This window comes from Nymphalis io, chromosome Z (assembly GCF_905147045.1).
Source record: "Nymphalis io chromosome Z, ilAglIoxx1.1, whole genome shotgun sequence".
Taxonomy (NCBI): domain Eukaryota; kingdom Metazoa; phylum Arthropoda; class Insecta; order Lepidoptera; family Nymphalidae; genus Nymphalis; species Nymphalis io.
Genome location: NC_065918.1, coordinates 9354653 through 9379371, shown reverse-complemented (window position 1 = coordinate 9379371; position 24719 = coordinate 9354653). Strand labels below are relative to the sequence as shown.

Sequence of the window (24719 nt, the reverse complement as noted above, 5' to 3'; positions counted from 1 at the left end):
TTTTTAATATAAACGTCTAAGTAAATTTGATTGATTGAAATTTAATTAACAAATCATATAGTTTTGAAACATTTGTGAGAAATTGTATTAATTTAATCGACACTTTTTTTTAATTAAAACTGCAAGTAAACTCCTAATTCTGTACTATATTAAAACAAACAGTTGAACAGTTGAAAAAAAAATGCTTTTAAATATAGTAAAGTCTCTTAAAAGCTTGATTTCTTAAAATATAAAGATATTTCAAATAATTCATGAACGTTATACCAATTTGGAATTAATATAGATTGCTATTACGATTGCGACGAAAGGACGGACAAACAGACTGATGGGCATCAGACGGTCACCGAAGTCACATTTTATAACTTTGTCCTTGACAATACGGAACCCTAAAAATTAAATGATTTTAACTGTTACTTATAATATATTAACGATGAATATTTGAATTTAAATTATATATATATATATATATATATATATATATATATATATATATATATATATATATATAATATTTTTTATTTAATCATTTGTCTATTTCCACAAAGGCTTTAAATTTCGGGCAATGTTAAATGCGACCACAATACGGCAAAGTCTCATCAAGTGTCAATTAATTCATTACCGAAAAGGCAAACGTCAATAGCTTTATCACAAATTTAATAATAGAATTGTTTGTTTACCAAAAAATTGTCATAACCGTCATAAGACTTCCTTTTAATGATTCATGAACTTCGTTAATTTAAAAGATAAATTATATTTTAAATCGTGTCTCCTTTTAATGAGCGTCGTATCATTATTATAATATTTTCATTCGATTTATAGATTATTAAACATCCGAGACCCTAATAACAGCTTCTACAAGTCGTCTAAGTCACACTAAATCCTACTAATATTACTAACGTCAGTACTAAAGCTATTGTGTAATTCTAAATAAAATAAACTTGTATGAATTATTACAATGGAAGTGTGAATATATACTCTAAAATATTTCTCATCCTGCATCCAATACAAGTTATACGTGAAGTCTTTGAAATGTGTGAAATCTGATAAATATGAAATCCCTCATTTATTTTTAATAAATAAGAACTTCCAATATTCAAACAAAGACCTCTATTCAACCTTTATAAGGAGTGCGTTCGTCTTTGTTAACGTGCTATATATATTTTCTTATTTTTCAACCTAAAGTCGTTCCAGTTGATAATTTATATTTGGTATGAGATAGTGACTCGATATCGACATTTAATCGGTACTTTTGAACTCGGTGTCGATACGGCGCTCCAGGGCCTGAAGTTCCTCCTCTAGTTCCTCCTGAAAAAACCATACAAACTTGTAAATTATTTGTATCAAATGTTATTGTGGTTAATATCGAATGCTTTACAGTATCAAGACTAGGTATTATTAAAATGAAAAAACTTCTTTGAATAATGAAGGTAAAGTATCAACTTCGAACTTAAGAACAGCATGCAAAATTAAAAAAATATATATATTTATCTCAAATAATTTTAATTTTACTAAATTTTTTTTTGTTTTAACTCAAAAAATATTGTGTATTTATTTGACACTGTATTTAGAATTACAAACAATTTTAAAAACTAACCAAGGGTGATATCCTAATGTTTTCGCCTTATGGGTGCATAGAGGAAGAAACAGATAATATTTTCTAAAATTTGAAGTTCAATTCGTTAATATATATAAAATAAGAAGGGACGTGTATCTTTATTTAATGGGTGGAGATTAACAGTCTTATTCAAAATAAGTTATCGGAAGTTTAAGAGCTCCATAAAAGTGGATTGTCAAAAAGTGTTAATCAATCGTTCGATGACGCTAAAACGTTCAATAACTCTCCGATAAAGTGTCTTTGATTTATACAAGCTAGGACCCTACTATAAACCTTTTTTTTTTAAACGCTGGAAAAACGCGTTTCGCGTTTCCCTCACGGGGACAATTGTATGTGGGGCTCGCCGGTAAAAATCCAGCGCTACCCTTTCCGTCTTAACGTGGAGCGCCACGGGATTGCTTTCGCATGCTACCGTGACGCTCCACGCTCTGACACCCTACTATAAACATCGATAAAGGTAAATTAGCAAAAACATGGCCGATTTTGGTCAGCTGATTATTGACATTACCTATGTTACTTAATTATTGAGGTTTGCAATGATATTTGATTTCCAATACATCCGACGTCGCAATTTTATATTGTTAAAATAAATCTACGTATTTTCCTAAATGTGCAAGCATTACAAAACGTGGAAAGTATAATTGCGGTGAATAAAAAAATTATGTCATTCATCGGCGCAAAAAAGTGCAATCCATTTTCTTTGGAGGATGAGGAATTTCAAAAGAGGTATCGATTTACTAAAAAGACGGCTATTTTTATAAGACATTTAGTCCCCGAAGACTTGCAGCCGAACGCTAAAGGTTTTGGTACCTCACCAGAGTTGCAAGTATTGACGGCAATAAGATGTTCACATGGGCAATAAGATGGAGACGTCGTGAGGTATGCGAACTTATACATAATGCGAACTTATACGGAACTTATACATTCATCCTTTTCATCATTAATGTTTGTTTATTCGTTTTAAGATATTTTTTAGGTTCAAGAAGATGACGGAGACCTACATGGGTTGTTTTAAGTCACTACTAGCCAATATTCATTTCTATGCCTTTTTTTTGAATTCGTATTCATTTTAAAACTTTCTTCAACAGTATCATTATTATAGTTTATTTATTCGATCAAGAAGCATAATACCTGTTTATATAAATGTTTTTTGGAGAGGAATGTTAATTGCATATTAAAAAATACCATATAATAAAAGCATAATAATAAAAGAGACACGATGTTTAACACAAGATGTTTTTTTTTTTATTTTACCTGTATTAAATAAAAAACTCGTTGAAAGCATTTTCTATCATTCACATTTTAATATTTTTCTACGATATGGCAATATTATGTACAATAAAGGCATTATAGTTATCGGAGTTTTATCAAACGATTTTGAATAAAGATTTTTATCGAACGTTTGATAGGCTTAAGTGACGTTTTAATTAGTAGAGGTTTAAACCTTCGATAAGGGTTTTATTATGAATAAGTTCGTATGTGTAAAAAAAATTATGTCCGTCACACGATACGCTAAGATCGCTGGACTGATTTAAATTAAACTTGACATTGTGGTGGATTTAATACCCAAGATAAGGAGTAGGGATACTGATAATATATATATGATGGGGCTTACATCATCAGCTCTGATCGCCAGATCAGAAGTTACAGCTGCCATGCGCTCTGCTACTGCCCCGAGTCTATCAGCTCCTACTGCCCGCCTGTCGTTAGGTACAGCGAATATCTGGAAAACATTTATTTTTAATACAGTCTGTATTAATAATTAAAAAGAGGCAGGTAGGAGGCGTCAATGCATATACTGGTCGACACAACATTTAATTAAAGTGTTTAAATTTTATTTGGAGAGCAGATCTCGAATTCAGTTATCAGATTTTAAAAGTATCTAGGCCAATCTGGAGTACGTCTGGGTCAGCATGTCACTACTTCACCACATAAATTATAATTAGGTTTTTCTCGTTATTTGATAATGAGTCAAATCAGTAGATGACATCAAGCTTATAAATAATCTGAATATTATAAAGCTAATCGTAACGTAAAGTACATCAGGTAGAATTTTTTAAGAGAACAGAAGAAGTTCCTAAGGAACTTTATTTCCTCCGTTTCTCACAATTAAAATTCAGAAAACACATTGATTTGGAATACTTGAGCACCATAATTATTTCTTGCTTGAAATGATACCTGAAACTTCTGGGTTCTTATCTTGCTAGGACCTTGTAATCACCAACATTTTTCTTTCGATATATTGTAAGAAACATCGTAGAAACGTAGCTTCGACTTAATGGTGCGTTTTTTTGCCTTCAATAACATGTACACGACAAAATGTGCCGTGCGATTATCGTAATTAAATCAACATGAATCATTATCAATGTCCTGGGTTCAAATCCCAAGTTGGGCCAATAAAAAGTTATTATAGTTTCTCTATCGAAAATTCTCAGTAGTAGCCCGGAGTTTGAAAGTAGGAAGTGTGTACACACCCGTGCCTCGGAAAGCACGTAAAGCCGTTGGTCCTGCGCTTGAAATCTCTTTGGTCGTTTTGTATTGCCGTCTCGTCGGTTTATGAGAGTAAGAGAGAGAATGCACCTGTGTTTGCGCACTCACTTGTGCACTATAATATGTCCTGCGCAGTTGGTTAATCTCTTTTGAGATTCGCCGCCGTGGCCGAAATCGGTCTGGAGGACTTTATTATTATTTACTTTTATTCAAGAGTGAGCGAAGCGATGAGTTTGTAATGTTTACACATAATTGTAACTTAACGTAATAAATAAAATGTAATAAAAAAAAATTTAAGGTTATGTCGGTTACTCATTATTTCATACAGCAGATATCTAGTTCGTGTTCTTCAAAAGTGGGAAATGTAAACGAAATATAACTTACATCTTCCGGAGTGGAGGAACCGTGCGGTAGAGAGTTTCTCATAGAATCGAAATTAAAAACCTGTAACAAAGTACGATCATGATGATGCGTTCATTTTTAATTTCAATGTAAAACCTCTTTGGTCGCGATAAGAGTAAAATATCAAAGTCGTGTTTGTATGGAACGTTTAAAGGCCATATTAAATAGAAACATTTCAAGTCCAGCGTGCCTAGTGCGAGGTTTTTACTGGATAAGCGATAGCGTTCAGTCCAGTGACAATAATCAGAATTTCATACTGATCGCGGTTAATGTTAAAGTAGTAAAAAACTTCGCACTAAGCACACTCGACTACATTAATATAAAACAACTTCATTGCTATTTTCTCTTAGGCCTTTCTTTATTAGCTTTAGTTTAGACTGTGCAGTGGTTGTTGATTTTCTTAAAACGATGGTAGATTTTAAACAATCAATAACCAAATGTAACGCTCCTATATATAAATAACATTAGACTTTTAATCTTTTTACAGTAGTGGCTCAACATCGTGAGGATACCTGCATGTGTCTAATTTCACTGAAATTCTGCCACATGTGTATTCCACCAACCCGCATTGGAGCAGCGTGGTGGAATAAGCTCCAAAACCTTCTCCTTAAAAGGGGTGAGCTTTTAGCCCAGCAGTGGGACATTCACAGGCTGTTACGATACGAGACTTTTAAAGGAGCCAATTTTAAAATCAAGTAGATAGAATCTTGTATTGCATAAGATACCCTTTTCGAATATGACGAATTATTAGCTATAGTAAAATGCTAAATTATTAAATGTATAATACATTTTTTTTTACTTTTTTTTATTTTTTTATTACATCAGACAGATCATGACTTGGTCAAAAAAAAAGCTGAGATGGCCTAGTGGTTAGAATTCGTGAATCTTAACCGATGATCATGGGTTCAAATCCGGGCAAGCACCACTGAGTTTTCATGTGCTTAATTTGTGTTTATAATTCATCTCGTGCTTGACGGTGAAGGAAAACATCGTGAGGAAACCTGCATGTGTCGAATTTCACTGAAATTCTGTCACATGTGTATTCCACCAACCCGCATTGGAGCGGCGTGGTGGAATAAGCTCCAAACCTTCTCCTAAAAGGGAGAGTGGCAGTGGGACATTAATAGGCTGTTACTGTTACTATTAGACAGATCATGTCAGTTAGATCATGGGTAGAGAAAATAAAGAACAGTTATGTTCGCGGCTAAAACGCGAATATAATACATAAAAACTGTTACTGTGTAACATTCGAATTAGACATTTGTAATGAAAGTAAAAAAATATAGTAATCCATTGCCGACACCATAAGTATCAACATTCTTACGATGTTATATGTGCGAGTCACGATGTTTTAATTCATATCAAAAGTTTTACTCACGCTGTTATTAGGCCAAGTGGGCTCGCGAGATACGGAAGCGAAGGCAGGCGGCTCAACCCGATAGTCTGGCAAGAGTTCTGACGGAGTCGCTGTTTAAAAAAAAATGAATTATTGATATGACATTTTATACAAAACTAATAAAAGAAAAGCTTTTAAAATCAATAAAAAATACATTTTAATATGTTAAATACAAGAAATAAGATAAACTCACGATCATCGAATGTGTAGGGGCTAATGTTTCGCGGAGCCTCGTGTTGTACTGGTACAAACATATTTGGCATCGGTGCTGACATGGTCTGTTCTTGGTTCGGATAGCCAGGTATCGGTCCAGTATTGGTCGCGCCTTGGAACACGGGATTGACGAACTCTTGCCGAGGGAACTGGATATTGTTTGTGGGTTCATCGTGAATTTTGACTACACCGAAATGGCCGTAGTAAGGTCGATCTTGGATGGGGACTATCATGGAATTTTGACTTATGCCCAACTGTGCTTGGTTATGCATAAGGGCAGAAGCGTAGTTCCTAAAAAGTAATTTGTTAAGTTAGTTCGGTAGGAAACTTAAAGACGGAATAATTACTTTTTTATCTGTTCTGGTTATTTTATGGTTGGTTATCTGGTTAAACAAGCATATAAATATTTCGACTAAATTCATGTCAGATCGCGTGCTAATGGTTCCTTAGTTATACAATTTATTCATGGTGTTTCATTTTTATGTATTTTATAACTGCCACGATATCACAATTCACTCGAATTTATGTTAATTTAAGCTGAAATAAGCTTTATTGGAAACAATTATATCTGAAAATAAAATACTATACATATTACGACTGACGTAGTTTCCAAAGTTTGATTTGAAAGAGGTCGATATAACTTCAACTTCATTTAAAATAAAGCAGGCCGAACAGAACTAAGATGACATTATTGGTTGTGCCAATTTAATTTAACTTACTGTGGTTGCTGAATACAATCTGCACGTTGATTATCAGCCCCATATTCCTGATTCGGGAGCAGTTCTTGTGGCATCGGTTGTTTTGGTAGTGTCGTTATTGTTGGTACAGCTAAACAAGAAACGTATTTTAAATTAAAAAAAAAACATGAAAATATGTACAAATTTGAAAATCTTAGCCATTTGCGGTTTAAGATACATAATGATTGTCCACGCAATTGCAGTCTGTGCTCGATGTGTCACGTAATCAACGATTGACGTAACAAACATGGCATGGGCATTTTGAGTTCAGACAAGTAACTGCTTTGTAAAGCTTAAACATGTACTTATATTTTTTATCAATGTTTTGTAGAAATCGCTAAAGAAAGCAAAGTCAAACATAGCTTTGCCAACTAAGGCGTTTACTGGGCATCGTGTTTAAGCTCGCTAGTATGTCGAAAGTACTTGTGAATAGAATAACCTTGAATGTTATAAGTATCAACTTGTTGATGTTGAGCGCGCGGCTGTGGCGGAGGCATCGGGAACCTTGGGTACATGGGAAGGGCGAGCGGCTGAGGCAGTTGCTGCTGAGGCAGTTGTTGCTGAGGCAGTTGCGGCAGAGGCAATGCAGGTGGCAGCGGCGGCATGTACGTGTAGTTGCCATTTGTTATGGCCTGGGTTGTATTAGGCATTCCCCTGAACCTGTAAAGTGTTTATTCACATTAAAAATGATCCTGACCGACATTCTCAGTGGAGAGTAGACAACTGCTCAGGAGATATTATAGTGGACGTATGTGTACGTAAACACTCTCTGCACCCTCACTCTCGTAGACCGATGGCGTGCCATCCGCTACTACCGGCCAGGTGAGCAACTATTACTGTGGCACGATAGAGTGATACTGCCAATTCTCAATTGCAATCATAATTCTAAGCTGCTACCAGAAATCGATCCCTAGAATCTCACGAGCCTTACAAGCTAACCACTAACAAGGCAGTTAAATATAAAGATCTGAATCAAATTTTATTATTCATTAACGTTTGTGAGAGTGTCTGTGCTTGTGTCACTGTAGTTGCTTTGCTACGCTTCAAGTAATATTATAGATATCATAGAAAAAACTAAACACTCAGCCTTAAACGAGATATTTATATCATTACATAAATAAAATCGCTAGTCTTCATTTTTAAGCAGATAAAAAAATTGGTGTTATATAATAGCATCATAAATAAATTATGTATATCAAGATCATATGCAATTAGTTCGCGATATAAGCAGTTTAGTATTAGACAGAATTGCTATGAACTCGCATATGCTTGAACACGTTTTATAGTATTTCGCGTAGGCATGGTAATTAAATATAATTAATTTAATACATAATAACAATTAGATAATCGTCTCGCATAGTAATGGAGATATCAATAAGGAGAATACATCATTATTATATAAAAAGTTTATTTTAATATGCCATTTTAAACAATATCTAGAGTAAGTAATTCATTAAATTCATAGGTTTTATGTTGAACCGATTTAACTTATTACTATAACGCAATTAGACCGCAAACGAAATGAATAAATGGAACGATATAATTATGCACACATCACACGTAATAATAGGCTTAGCCTTTTTGGAAATTAATGGAATCGACCATAAAGATGGTCACAGATACAAATCCTGGTAAAGCACATATGAATTTAGTCGCGTGTAATAATAATAATAACATATATATAAAAATCGCCAGATAGAATGAGTTATCTTCATCAACCTTCAGAGAAGTGTGATAGGTTAGATGCAATTTAATATACAAGAGAAACGCGTTGCGGAACAGTGTTACATAAATATTCTGCATCCAATTATGCAGTATTTCTAATAAGTATTGTTTTTGACTTCAATTACCTTTCTAATTCTTCTTCATAATGAGCGAAGGTGCAGTTACTGCCCCTGGGACAGTAGGACCTGGTCACCGCATCCCTGCACATTGCGGTCTTGTACTTGTGTGGGGGAGTAGCCGTTGTCAGTGGAGAAGGCTGGCCTGTTGGTATTTTCAAAATGTAAATACACCATATTTCTAACCAAAATTTTATTTATATATAAACTGATTATATTAAACATATTTAACCACTTGAAACGATATATTCTATAAATAGTTAATGACCCAACAAATTCTTATTCTTATTTACGAATAATTACGAAAACAATTATTACCTGAAAGCAGGCTTTCTGAAAGTAAGACGGACGTACATCAATTCGCAACATGCAAACAAACAAACCGAAAACACAAGCTACATCAATCGCAAAAGCGAAAAAAAAATGTATTTCAGACGACATAATAGATATAAAACAATAACATAAGTTAGTTAAGTATATATTATGTTACAAAAGGTGAAATAGGTTGGAATGAAAGTGTATAAAAAAAATATCGATAACAGAAATAGGTCACAGGTAACATAAATGTGTATTACACGACAGTTTCAACAAAATAATTGATATGTAAAAATACAATTATAATAAATAATAGAATGCACAATTATTAAAAAAACAGTATTAAAATAATTAAATGAAAACAAAAATGGAATAGTTCAATATAAGTATTAATTTTTTTTTTTTTGTTATTCGCTTGATTTTCTTGATGATAGATCCAGACAAGAACTGATCAATCTATGTGATCGAGAATTTTATTCGTAAATTGGTTCAATTTTTAAAGATACATAAATAAAAACTATTTGTTTTCATCGTTACAATAACAAGTAATTAATAGATCAACAATATCAATGTACATACACCTTATGCCACCGTGTGAATAGTGACAACGGGAGAACACAATTGAATTTGTCAAGAGAACCAGGGCATGAATGCGGAAGCTCAAATGTTAATTAAACCCAGTTTCTTGTATACAATGCATTTTTTGCGTTGTACACATAAATAACAGTAATCTGATTAAATCTTCAAACAAATACTCATAGTCAGCAACACACCGTAACTAAATAGCCTAAGAGTTACCGAATCAGTAAATATCCCAAAAAAGAACTTGATATTTCATAAGAAAATAAAAGTGCTTTACTCGACCACCTCTATCAATCATATATCTGCCATCAAGAATCTCAAAAGCAACTCTCAAAGACAATGTTTTTACTAATATGACAGTTTTAGTTTAACACACCGAGGTCTTTAATGTTTCCGTTAAACTATATAACATTTTGATTATTATTGTTTAGTATTTTAAATAAACCAATATATTTAATACTTATATTATATGTAAATATATTAATTACAATTTTTCAAAGTAGAGTCTTAATTGTCCGTGAAACATTTAAAAAATCTGACATTAAGTGTAATTCAAACTGCTTAAAAACACTTCTTTACAAAAGTAATATCACGTTATTGGGTGACGCCCGGTTCCTTGCGTACTTTTATTGGTAGCTTAATTATTGGTTATCTAGTTATCGGTTTAATAACTTAAGAAAGTATGTTTTTGACAAACGCAAAGATATTGTGCGTGTAAACTTAGCTTTACTTGATCCACCAGTGTATACCTTAATGGGCATGACATTATTTGCTAGAGTTTGCAATAAATAACAACAAAAAACAATGTGTGACCTTTCAGTATATGGCAAACTACATATTTTATAAATTTTAATGTGTTATTTATATAACATACGTATATTTGCATTAGAATGCCTCGTTGGTCTAATGGCTACATATAAGGTCACAGACCTAGAGGTCCTGGGTTCAAATCCCAGGTCGGGCCAACAAAAATTTATTGAGTTTTTCTATTGAAAATTCTCAGTAGCAGCCCGGAGTCTGGAAGTTGGAAGTGTGTACACTCCCGTGCCTTGGAAAGCACGTAAAGCTATTGGCTCTGCGCCTGAACTCTTTCCAGTCGTGTCTGATTGCCGTTCTATCGGATTATGAGAGTAAGGGAATAGAGAGTGCATCTATGCAGTCTGTGCGCAAATACAGATGTATTTGCGCACAAAATTTGCCCTATAATATGTCCTGCGCAGTTGGCTAATCTCTTTGAGATTGGCTGCTGTAGCCAAAATGGGTCTGTAGGGCATTATTATTAGTTCGTATATTAAGTATCTGTGCTTTAAAAAATTAGAAAAATTAAATTAATAGAATTTAATGCATATATCATAACACCACTTGCAAAACAATAACTGACTCAGACTGTTTCTTTTTTAAATATTAGATAAATATTAGAGTCGCCGTTAATTAGTTTTGGCCTTTTTTTAAGAACAAAATAAAATGATAAAATCAATTTCAGACTGTTTCTTGTTAAGCGCCATCTCGACGTACATTAAGGAATTGGCTGTCGGTTTCATAGTTATTGATTGGTTAGGTGTGAATTCAGAACGCATAGCTCTGTTGGATCAATGGGTATTCATTTTTTTTATATTTGGGTAGCACACAAGCGCATATTTATAAAATAATAATAATACTATAGTAAATTAAAAATAAACTGAAAAATTATAAGACTATCATTAAATAATAAGAGGCCGTTTCATGTAATACAAATCGGGTACGAAATAACCATTGGTTTGGGATCAACGCGTAAAACCTATATCACACGCTCAAATATTTTATTTGCAATTATTATTTTATCCTTAATTATCTTTTAAACAACTTCTATTGGAGGAATTGCTAGATCATTTATCTAGGAACTTCCAAAAACGTAGTTAGACGTGTTAATCGGTATATAAAAAAAATGCCAAACGAAAACAATTTTGTAATTAGTAATGAAACAATTTATTAATTGTGTTTAATTTGTTTGAAGCAAAATAATCCCTTATTTTAAGTTATTACAACTCGAATGTATCATGAGTGTGAATCATGATTGTTTTTTTTCGGTTCGGACTATTGAGGCTCTACTGTGCCTAAAATATTATATAAAATATTATTCCATTTGTGAATTAACACTTAATTGTTTTTAGCTTTACGTTGACTTTAGCCGTGTTTCAGCCTTTCAGCATGCGACACTTAATAACCGGATACAGGTGCTTACAGACGTAGACCGGTTTTACTTCACCAAAGAAGCCTAAAAGGCGAGTATTTAACTTTTCTTCGTCAGTGATTTCCATCTCGTTGAAGTTTAAAACGGCCCGCAGGAAACCATCTCGGACAATGGATGTATAAAATTTGACAGAAATTGGCCTGGGCCTAGAATCATTATTGTAGTGCGTAATTCTTGTGCAGACGTGTATGTCATAATAAGATAAAGGAAATCGCACAATAAGTGCAATGCGAAGAATCACGTCAGGCAAATATTCGTCAATATATTCTGGCACGCCAATCACTTCAAGGTTAAAATCTTGCACTTGTCTTTCTAGTATCGATAATCTATGATTAAAACCAGTAATAATATTGCATACTCTTATATACTCCTGATAAACGTTTCCCAACTTATTTTTTATATAATTTACTTCATCCAGTACATTATGTAATACGTATATAATGAAGTAAACAATAGTGCTTTGGGTCATCGGCATCTTGTTTAGTTTCTTTAACTTTATTCTTAGCTAGGTTACAGGTGGCGATTCGAATAAATTCGTAGTTAACGCTCGAAATATACTTTCATATTTTTAATAAATCCTTACAACTCAGCGATTCGGGCCATTCTTCTTTTTTTATTGTAGTAAATCTCGCTATAGTTTTCTTTTTATGTCGATATCATAAATTGCATTCCTTAATAGGTTAATACATACTATGGTCCAATCTTAACGTATAATGTCACTAAAGCAATCAGATTCACTACTGTATCACTTTGTAACAATAAGAAACAAAGGCATTTATTGAAATTTCAGAAGCAAATTGCGCATCACATCAATCCATGTGCACGTACTTTGACCTTTGACCAATTTACAAATTATTTAATTAAATTCACTTCACAAAATATTTTTAAGTTAAAACACTAATTAAAACAGACCGATAACACCACCCACAATGCTTACTTATACCGCATACATAAATTATCGTGATTCGCGTGATCCGCGACGCCGAATGCACGCGTCAGTATCTATTAAATATCGGGAGGGCTATGCAAGCGGTAATAAAGAGAAACAGCCGTTTCCACGATATCCCTGCGTCAAAACGAGACGACTAGATTGCATATTGATTTTTAAGCGATGTAATTTGTCTCAGAATTGGTTGATACCGTTTTCATCACATAAACGAGATAGCAATATATATATATATATATTTTTTCCAAAATATCATAAAGATCAGACGCTCGTTGCTCTTATGTATCGTAAGTACGCATTGTATTGGAAAATATTAAGTAATTATTTAATACAAGAAAAATAATTCAATTAATTTTATAGCGATTAATATTACTAGTGAATTAATTTTGATATACATATAAGATATGGTATAAATATAGAACAATTTTGAAACGCATTCGGTTTTAAGCGTTGACCGCGGTAATCATATGCGTCTCATTTTACATGATTGTCTTATCTGTTTAATTTATTTGATATTTTTATGTATCATAGCATTATTATTTAATTACTCCTGATTGCCCCACCTAGGAATAAATTTAATGATCTTTAAGGTACATGCTTTAAAAAAAAAAAACATTTAGCAATACCCTTTTAAAAAATTGTGTGATGCTTCTTGCGGCCGTTTATTCTTATTAAGAACATTTCTAATCGAGAATATTGCGAGTCTAACGAAAAACAAAAATGCTTATACAGACCTGTGATAAGTAATCAAAGAACTGAATTTTGAGAATTTAGTCATTTATGATGAAATTAGTAATTAACGTCAAATTCACTTTAAAGAATTTTTTAATAATGTTTTTAAAATAATTTATTGTATACCTATTAAATTAGATAACTTTTATCTAATTTTACTATGAAAAAAAAAACATTATTGAATTTTAATACGTTTTGGAACAAAGTTCCTTATCGCAAGTTGCACTCCAGACTACTGTTATGTAGTCGGGAACTCGAGCCTCGAACCTTCAAAGGTTACTCTTCTGTATAGATTTGCGGATCTTAAAGGCTCAAGAGCCCTAAAGAAAAGACTCGAGTCGAAGTTCGACCTTCGTTTATCTAGTGTCCACCAAACATATCCTATTAGGTTGATTATCGTTTTGGTTAGGTTCCTTAAAAAAGTTTCATACAAAGTTTCATTCAAATTATTATTTAGTGAATTAGCATTAGTAGTTAATCATCAGTCATAAAAAAACTTTTTTATTTCGTTTCACACATCAAACTATTTAATTTTTATTGTTAATAAGCAGCCAGACTGCCAATGGGCTACCTATTACATAGGTGTTAAACAAATAAAACACTTTAAGAAATATTAAATTCGTTACAACGCCAATGAGCCACTAATCTTGGGAACTAAGATGTTATGTCCCTTGTGCTTGTAGTGACAATGGTTCAATCATCCTTCAGTGAGATTAACTAGCTAGACATTTTTACAACACGATGCCAGACACCTGCCGAATGAGAGCTAGGCCAAGTGCAATACTTTGACCGTCGCTTTCGCTATGTGTGTTTACGAGCTTAAATCAATGTTTTCGTCAGTATTGTCGCAGGGATGAGGGCGTACATTTTACTTGTTATATTTTCACGCGATGTTTCTATGAATGTCATGTACACTTATAATTGATATACATATCAGAAATTAATTTTATACTGTATGTGTTATTGTGTAATATGTATATTTTTTGTGAACTTTTCAAATAAATAAATAGATTACGATTGTTTAGCTAAACACTAATTTCTCTCTCTCAGTCATTATTGATTTGACATTCAAAAGAAGAGGACAAGGCATTGTCTATCCAATCACCCGCTAAACGTTACGAATACGTTTATAAGTAAGGCCATTAATAAATAGAAAAATATAAGTAATAAGTGAAATATAACTCACTGGTCGAAGGTTCAATGCATCGCTCCTGCAGAATGTGCTTCTGGTTTTGGTTCGAGTCGCGGCCAGTAGCTTGTTGCTGTAGATAGTGGATTAGACCGGAAACGACTTCTTTTATTGCCTTGATCATCTCGGCCAGTTGTTGCCATGTGGGACTTTTCGCATCTGCACAAATGTAAAATTTATAATTACTAACATTCAACCTGGGGGATCGATTACCACATCAGAGAAGCGCAGTGGAATAAGCTCCAAAAAAAAGAGGTTTTAAAATTTACAAAGTTTGAGGGAAAATTTCATGAAGAGCGGATGAGAGTAAGACGTGACGTGACGTTTGTAATAACCAAAGAAATAAACAATAAATAAACACACGCACTTTCGCGTTTATAATATTAATATGGAAGTCAACATGACATAGTATGTAAGGCTACGAGAATGATCTTCGGTTTTAATTCAATAATACGTGATATTAAATTTGATGCAGTAATACCTTAGTTGATAATTACAAAAACGCTAGTTAAAAAAAAACCTTACCGGGACTAGCATCGATATTGGCGAGCCGGTCGAGATGCATACTAATTACGACCAACTGCGCCGGATCTCCAGTCCTTTGCAAAGCTATAAAAAGCTCTTGAACCGACTGCGCAAACGACTGGGGCGTTTGCAGTTTGTCGATTATACTTTGCATGTGGCTCTTGTGTGCCGTATCCCCGTACAGGAGGGCGCTCCACTGGTCAGGCGCTATCCTCAGGCCAGCCTCGGTCGCTATTTGTACTATCTGCGCATCGTGTTCCCGTCGCAACAATTCGTACGTCCGAAACTCCTCCTTCAGTTGCATTAGCGATGAATCGCACTCGCGTTTCGATACCTAAGAGTATATTATACACGTTTATTTTTTAATTATGTTTGTCATTACCCATTTAGCTTTAGTTTTTAAATAGTTTTACCTTAAAACAAGAAGCTCTGTACAGAAGCTGGACGACGTGGCCTATACTAGTTTTAGAAGCCTGCGGAAAATGAGGCTCTAATCTTTGGACAACAAACATCACTAACACCTGTAGACAAAAAACATACGTAATTAAATTTGAGAAATTAAACAAATACAGAAGAAGTATGTATTTTACCTTTCTGGAAAGGGCGGAACCATCTTCTAGCGCCAAAAGGACAAGTTTTAAAACTTCTTCTTGCATTGCCGGACCTAAGAATTGACAACCACGAGCTCTCACCGCTGCCCACAGGTTCGCACTAAGTTGCTGAGGGTTCTATAAAATAAATAAATTTTATAATAGCAGTCGCTTTCGAAACTGTAATGGATGTTAATTGAATGTGTTTGATTTGTTGTAAATTGGCTTGCTATCTTAGATAACATACACATAAACTAGAACTGCGAACTGGCTTTGAATCCAGAAAGTTGCACCTCCTTTAATGAATCAAAATCTTGCATAATCCTTTCGTAGCGCGCCTCTACATTAAAAAGCAAAGATTTCCAAGCTTCAAGACTTTCTTTTCTTTATAGTTTAGACAGTGCAAATCACCACATAGGCTGACTTGATGGTCAGTGAGCCAGATATATAGAATCTATAGATAAAGAACCTGGTGCTGAAGTATCAATTCAGTGACAGTCCTCTCCCCAAGAGACCGTGCCGCTCTCGCCGCCCTTCCCCTGCCCTCCTCGTCGGTGATGGCACATTGCAGCAACGTGACCAACTTGCGTTGCATGGGCCTCGACAATCGATTACCCGCCGTGCTATTATTCGCTATATCAACATAAAAATGTCGAAACAATGGAGGTGTTCGTAACAATTTTCTTAGAAAAACTTATATAAGACCTTTATTAAGTTTTAAATAGCTCCTTAGAAAATGTACTTGAAAACAATATTCTTTATGTCTATACTTTGCTTTCTAAGGATGTTGGAAATTTCTTTACAAACTTATTGTCTTGGAAAGAATAATGTAGGTACGTTTTATCAATAGAATATCGTAAGATCGAAGAATATTTATATACAAACATTTTAGAAGACATCATAACCATTACAAATGATAAAACTATTGAATTAATGCAGTGACATCCATTGCTATTTGCACTAATATACAAGTTTCCTGTTGTTCAGATTTCAATTAACGTGTTTATTTATCATTGTAACGATTTATAAACATATGTTTCTCACGTACTCATTTATATGTAATTGAGTATTTTATTTGTTTGTCCATCTACTTCTAAGGCATATGATGCAATCAGTGAAGTTAATAATTCATAACAAAATCATTATAAGTTGTTTAATTTTGAATTAACTTTCTTGGAAATTATCTAATGACATCTCGATGAGACAAAACTCCTTGTTAATAAAAAATCCAAATAAATATTATTTTGAATGAAATTTAACTCTTGTTTTTTTTACATTTATATATTTACAATTATGTCATAAATAGAATGACCATTACCACAGAGTTTCAGGTAGATAGCAAGGTGTTCGAGGCATCGAACGATGACATCATATGCATGACGGTCGTGCTCGGACAACACCTGTATGCAAGGTGGGTGGTAGGGCTGAGCGGGCGGGGTATACCCGGCTAACTGTAGTAGCGCCGTGTTCACAACTAATTCTTCGGGATCCGCGTGAATTACTGTCTAACATATTAAAAAATACTTTTAAATATATAATCTTAACAGGATCTTAAACGATTTTGATCGGTTAACTCTACCTAAAGCTTTAACAGCATACATTTACGTACCTATTTTTTCCGTTTATACAAAATTAACGCGTGTATAACTCGAAATAAACGAATCCTAGTTACAATAAATTATAATATTTGACTCAAATCATATTATCATAATCATATTAGTTAATAAATAATATTAATCCATACGTACGTGCTCAATTCCTTACTTTAAAATAGTAAAAAATCTTCTTTTTTTTAGTTAAATACTACACCATATAACAAAATAACATTTTTTAAGATATGTGAATCAATTAGAAAAACACTATTTTTCTTTCTATGATATTAAAAGCTTTTAACAAATTTAAAATCGGATACTTTTGTATTGTCAACACTACTTGCACACCGTAATAAGCACTATATGATGTTAAAGATATACATACTAGTTGCACAAATATTGATTAGAATTCTATTCATATAAGTCCACTCTCCCTATGTATCCAATATGAAATATCGTGTGAATAGATCAGACCGGATGTTCCTTGTTTATTGCTGCTTTACAATAACGAGAATGAACCGAGGACGATTTGCTATCGAATTTAAAACGTATATCATGCGTAAGTTTTCTTTTTATTTAATGCGAGATAAACTTTAGGTTCGATATTTAAATGAAGTTTACATTATAAATATAATTTATAAATTGTAAAAAAACAAAACATGTTTTCATTAAAAGTAAATTAACCTGATCAAAAGGGCATTGCTTTCTATGCAAATGCTTAAGACAATGACCACAGAGAGTGTGACCACATCCAAGACTGATAGGGCTCCGCGGAGGGGGGCCAAATTCGCGACAGCACACCGGACAATTGAGGTAGTCCGTCCATTGCGGCGCCTGGATTGGCATTCTAAAACAACAACAAAAATATATTAGCCTTATTTGAAAAAAAAAGAACATTTATAATGCAAACATTTATTTCTAACAACCAATGGGACAATATTAATATATATTAACAATAGGAAGCCAACTTCAACTGAAATATATATTACTGGAGATGTCCTATCTGGATATTATACTTTAAACTGGATGGCAATTACATTTTATAAAGTATTTGAGTTATAATCATACATTGTCCCTATATTCAATACTGTACCAGCGAACAGAAAGAGAAGTCAGAAGTCATATATCTCAGTTCTATTTTAAATATAATTGTACATTTTATTTCCATAAAGTTATTAAATAAGTTCCATTGCGTAAAATGGATTACTACTAAACTATAAAATAAACCCATAGTGCGTGCAGTAATAGTAACTAAACTCTAAGCTGAACTCTAAAATTCATTAGGTATGTATTCATAATACATTTCCACATTCATGTGAAATTTACTTATAATATATCAGTGTAATATTATATTGTAAATAAAAAAAGTTTAAAGTTTTACTTAATTTTTTTTTAAATTATAGGTTTTATGTTTTTTCGTCTGAAAATCACTATTCAGAGTCAATGGAAGCTCTTATAGAACTGAAGTAATGGACGCCATTTTTAGATAACAAGCTTAATTAGAAATCAGACATTTAGGATGCAAACAGTCATTTACTGACAACAAGAACACAGACAAGATAACAACTAAGATACTAAGGGTATGAGCCATATTTCTACAGAAATACATTTATTACTGCTCAAAGACATAAATAATAATAGTTCTGACTGCAATAATATAACACAACAGCTTACTAGATGCTCCATTGCGATACAAAGTTTTTTCAGCTAGAATATCATAAGTTTATCTTTTCTATCATGATTTGTATATCAAACACAAGGAAGCTTTAAAAAGAAATTAATTAATGAATATCATTTCTACATCATTGACCAGATTTCAAAATTAAGGAAACTACACTTTAATTATTATTAATTGTTTGAAAACTGATACAAAAATGCACTTATTACTTCTGTTTACATAATCATAACAGTTGCGCCACACTTCTTAACTTTCACACTGGAATGCAACATGAAAATCATTACGGTCTTTATATATAATAATTAAATGAGTTAATTCCTGTCATAACTTATATATAAAGTACACAAATGATAAAGAAGAAAATTAATCAGATGTCATATTATAACTTAGCTTTTTCAAAAAATACAATAAAACAATTTTCATTACTTTCAACTGCTAATATGCATGCATGCAGGCTATGCACAATTGATTAGCCTGCATGTTGTGGTTGTGGGACAATATTTCTGTAATTTAATTTGATACACATTATGCAATACGTTCCTTCATATTTTATTTCATTACAAGACTTTATAGATAATAATAAATAAGTTAAATTAATGTAAATTATATTTCAAAATATACCATATAGATACAGTTAACTATTAAATTTGTTTTAGAAAGCATGTTAATTGATTGCTCGCTTTGTATTAAATAACTGAGCAATAATTCATATGCTATCTTCAACATTATGTTGAACCTTATTCCGAGTCCATGGAAGCAATGCCGAAAAAATTACATTTCCACAACAATTGTTAACTATATTGTTATTACAATATTTTACTTGTATTTTATAAATTTCAATTGTAATATGATTTTCATTGTATATGTAATATACACATATTTGCTAATATTAAGCTGCTTATGTTGAGTTCCTATTTAAAAATATATTATTCCAAAAGACATCAACTAATATTAAAATTATTCATCCAAATTGAGTAATGAAATAGAAATAATTAATTAATTCCATTCTTCTTCACCATAATTATAAATTGTCCTTTTCCTTTTATAACAACATTTAACAGATACATATCACATGATACGATAAAAGACAAGCTGATGGGTAAGCTAACAGAAAATACTCAATCTGTATTAAGAAATCATCTCTGTATACTGACAACATTGTTTTAGGCATGCCATAAAATACTCATGCAGTCACTCTTAAGCCTAATAAGTTGCATTTTATGCTTGTATGTTTGTTGACACAAGTACTTACCTTCCAACTTAATATAAAATGACACATATTATAGTTAATATCAAGAGGTGATACCTACCGTGTATAGATAGGCAGGTACAGGACCCTAACCGCAGTTATTTGAAAATTTTTACAATACCACATTATGACAGTATTTTTCAAAACACAGTGCATCTTTGTTCACTGTATTGATTGCTCACTTCACTTAATAATTTCATTTTTACTTAATACATTTTCTTTTGCATATATTAACCACACCATAGTGCTCTACGACAAAAACTGTATAGGTGTTGCTATATATGACATTAAGTATTACCAACATCTGTTATAAATCCAATCAATCAACTCTTCACTAATATAAGTTGGTACAACTATGTTATTGATTTTGTCTTAACATTGAAGTCTGAATGAGAAGTGTTGTAGCTGTTTGCAAATATGAGCTCTATTTCAATATACATATGAAATATTATCAAATGTGTGCAATTAAAAATTTGGTCGGTACATGCACTACAATATCTTTCAAAGGGTTTGTTTTTAACAAGATCATAATATTATATTTATTAGGCTTATTTAAATGCAAATCATATATTGACATGCTTAAAACAATTTAAACTTAAATGTATATTGAAATATAGGTAGTTATCACATCAGCGCTTAATCACTTAAGTCAAAAACAATAATCATTTATAAGGTGAAATATTACTTATAGATTTAATAAGTTTTGTTTTATTGTAGAGATTTTAATAACCATAATCCATATATTTGTTAATTCATTAAAAAAAGTTGATGAAGTAATAAATTAAATACACTTTTAACTTTTTCATGTCACATGCAATGTCTAAAGATGTTAAATGTTCAAAATATTACATAAACAACAACAAAATCAAGCTTTCTGTACCAAACTATATCAACTCTCTTTAAATTGTTAGTAAGAAATGTATCTTTTTATTTAAATATGAAATCAATGTAGATTTTATATTTGGAGACATTTTCTTAAAATAAATCAATATATTTAAATTCATTACTGTCTCAAAAAACATGGCTTTAATTTTGAAATTGTTTGAGTTCAACATCATATTATATTATCTAGCTATAAAACGTAATGAAATATATCTATTACAAATGAGATTCTCACAGTTAATCTTGATTACTGCTAAATCTAATTATTTGGTGAAATGGACAGGCTTTAGTTTTATTATTATAATCAAAAATATTAAATGTTATTTTCAATAATACTCTTATAATGTCAAACAAATGTCCTACCTGTTCATATTATTTACATCCTCCAGAACTCTCTTACTTAATTTGAATTAAATATATATTATTAAAACTAATAAGATTGGGATAAACCTGACTTCTTAATAATATTTTATAACAATTATTAGATTCTGTCAATTCAAATGTATTTAAAATAGTACTAAAATGTACATATATATTACTGTTAATAAAGGATATTACATTTTACACTTTAAGATAACTTTCTATAAAATTGGTTGCTACAAAAATATAAAAAAAAAACTCTATATACATTTATCATATTTGTAGGATTCGAACATATTATAAAAGACTAATAAAATCGTCGCGTCATTGAATTGTACGGTGACATAAAGATAGGTATTTTTATATAGTATACTCATACTATATTTGTTCTCTAATATTTATTAAATTTAATATTTAATAAACAATTCTCTCAAAGTCCTATTGAAACTAGAAAATATTTATTAATAATAAAAATAGAATAATTCTGAAAAATTGACGTGCGAAAATTGCCACCTAGGCAGTAAGTAGAGAGAGTTTTCTAAGCAGCCACCTGCGTTACTATGAAAAATACACTTTTATTTTTAGCATAAAGTTATTACTAAAGATTTTTTTTTTGCAATTACCTCAAAAATAACACGAACACTCATCACAAAAATAACACATTTAGCTTCTACCCACTTCAAATCATGATCCGTCACTCGTCAGCACCAGCTGTAATGTTGCCAGATCGGGCATAAAAATATAATTATATCAGTGTTTGTAAATATCAATATAATATAAAAATAAAAATATTGAAAACTTGTTGTCATATATTGCAAGGCAAGGTATTTGTATATTTCTTTGCAGCATTTATTTTCAAATTTAATTCATATTCAATTTAAAAGTATTACACGTACCTACTGATAGTCGAAGTAAAACTCTGGTTCGGAAAGAAAATAATCTAACCTGAAAATAACTGGCGAAAGAAACTCCGGGTGTATTTTTTGTAGTTTTGGAACTTCTTAAAATTTTCAAAGCTACATACATCTCGCATATAGTTTATCGTGTCATTCCTAAGTTGTGCCATGAACTGAATGTATCCATGAACTATTTTTAAAAAAATAATTTATGTAACTGTAGATGCAGTAAGAACACTTTATGAAATTTCAAATACTTATTAATTTTATTATTATAAATTATTTTAGGCATATTAATTTTATTTTAAAATCGTGATCAAACTCTAATTTAATTTTACTAAGTTTATATAAACCCACAACATTAAGATAGGTAACCAAAGATTTGGTCCAATTATAATATGATGTCTGAAAATACCCTTGCAAGATGCAGTCTTTCTTTTAGTATAATGCAATCGTGGTTAAATACCCTATGACGTAAATTAACTCCTTTAAACACCGTCAGCAATGCTGTCGATATGCTTTGTGGGTGCTGGTTATACAATGAAGTGTACTAAATTGAAATTATTTGAGCACATGGAGAAAATAAAAACTTACTTAATTTTGTTTGACTTAATATGAATTTTGTGACAATCTTAAAAGTACCTTCATGAAAAAAAATTATTGCATTTTTCGAACATTTGAATTTATTTTAAATATATATTAACTCTGAGTATTCTTCATAATTGAAGCTAATTCCATTTGCGGGTTTTCGGATACACATTTGGTAGATTTTCAACCGACACATACATTTTCCACACTCATTTTTTCTTTAACGCCGAGCACTATATGAATTATAAACACAAATTCGACGACCTTTGGTTAAGTTCCGCGTGTCACAGCTCCTGGCTCTTGATATTCGAGATACCTCCGAGAGATACTTTGATATCCTACTATAATAGAATAAAATACTAGAATAAATAGAATTACTGAATCTACTCTACGTATCAATATATTCCTTATAAAAAATATTATAAATATGCTAAGCTCAGATGAGTATGGACAATTGGCTTCTTAGATAACGATTTTAAGACTTTTATGCTACACAGGTACGTCAGTACCATTGTACCGTTTACAATGAGTTTCGCTGCCTTCCGCGTTATAATAAGTGTAGCAACTAAATTACTGTGCGGCCTATTATAGTACAAGAGTCTAAGACCAAAATTTTGTCTTGTGTTAAAAAAAATTATCAATCTTTACAAAAGCATTATGTCGATAAAGTTTCAATATAGAAAAAAATTATATCAGCCTAACTTACTTCACCTTCCTACTCACACAAATTTTCAATTTCCATATTTCTAACATAAAAACTTGTAAGTTTTCATACAAACTTTCATTCCCAATTGTATTCTCTTAACACACTGCTTTCACTGCCAAGCTCATTTACTAAAACTACACTGTATGTAACAAAAAAAATTGGCATATGTACATTTCCGAGTACGTTGTACACTATGAACGTGTAACGTCAGGCAATGCCACTGTGTCAAAAACTGAGTTAACACTCATCAGTGAGGAGGATTTCAAAATTAATTTAAGTAAATTTTATTGTTAGTTACAAACATGAAATGAAAATCTATATCCATTTTAAATATTAGACGCAATGTGATCATATCATTTGCCAATTTTTTTTAAAACAATGCGACATGATTTTGGTCGTGGGCTTTGGTCTATTAAGAAAAAAAAATTGTAAAAACAGAATTGTCTTTTTGGATGTATTCCATTCTCTTCTGTTAGAACGTAGAATTAAATTTTGAATATCGGTCACAATTTTATTCTATTTCCATTTTTTAACCTTCACAGCAGATCTGCCAGTAGTAACGGGAGTCACACTACAGCCACTGCTGCTTTCGCTGTGGATATCGCATTATTAGCAAGCAGCAAAAATCCGGCTATTGCATTACATACGTTACAAAAAAGGCTAAACGAAATAAATAAGTGGTTGAATACATAGAAAATTAGAGCGAGTGCTTCCAAATCGACTCACATAACATCTGAAAAAGGGAGATCGCCCTCCAGGAGTACTCCTTGGAGATAACATACTTCCCCACTCAGACAGAGTTAAATACCTTGGCATCCATTTGGACCGCAAACTAACCTGAAAAAATCTTGTTAAATCCAAAATAGATGAACTTAACATAAAATATAAAACCATGCTCGGGCTGCTAGGACGAAACAGCAAATTGTCAACGGACAATAAACTGCTAATATTCAAAATGCTCCTAA

General features: G+C 32.0%; 1 protein-coding gene across 2 annotated transcripts; it reads right to left on the bottom strand.

Moving 5' to 3' along the window:
* Positions 1 to 503: 503 nt before the first annotated feature.
* Positions 504 to 22277, bottom strand: LOC126780396 (roquin-1). 2 transcript variants are annotated; one of them, XM_050504864.1, is made up of 16 exons: positions 22188 to 22277; positions 18080 to 18242; positions 17122 to 17308; positions 16273 to 16436; positions 15804 to 15941; positions 15627 to 15734; positions 15214 to 15547; positions 14686 to 14847; positions 8704 to 8839; positions 7293 to 7513; positions 6836 to 6944; positions 6097 to 6407; positions 5886 to 5974; positions 4490 to 4549; positions 3231 to 3338; positions 504 to 1305 (listed from the first exon to the last, which is right to left on the bottom strand). In XM_050504864.1, exons 2-16 carry the CDS (start codon positions 18239 to 18241, stop codon positions 1237 to 1239), a joined length of 2358 nt encoding a protein of 785 aa, XP_050360821.1. In that variant the 5' UTR covers position 18242; positions 22188 to 22277; the 3' UTR covers positions 504 to 1236. The 2 variants fall into 2 exon arrangements, with proteins under 2 accessions (XP_050360821.1, XP_050360822.1); XM_050504865.1 differs by lacking the exon at positions 22188 to 22277 and having other exon boundaries at positions 17122 to 17304; positions 18080 to 18208.
* Between the last annotated feature and the right edge of the window lie 2442 nt (positions 22278 to 24719).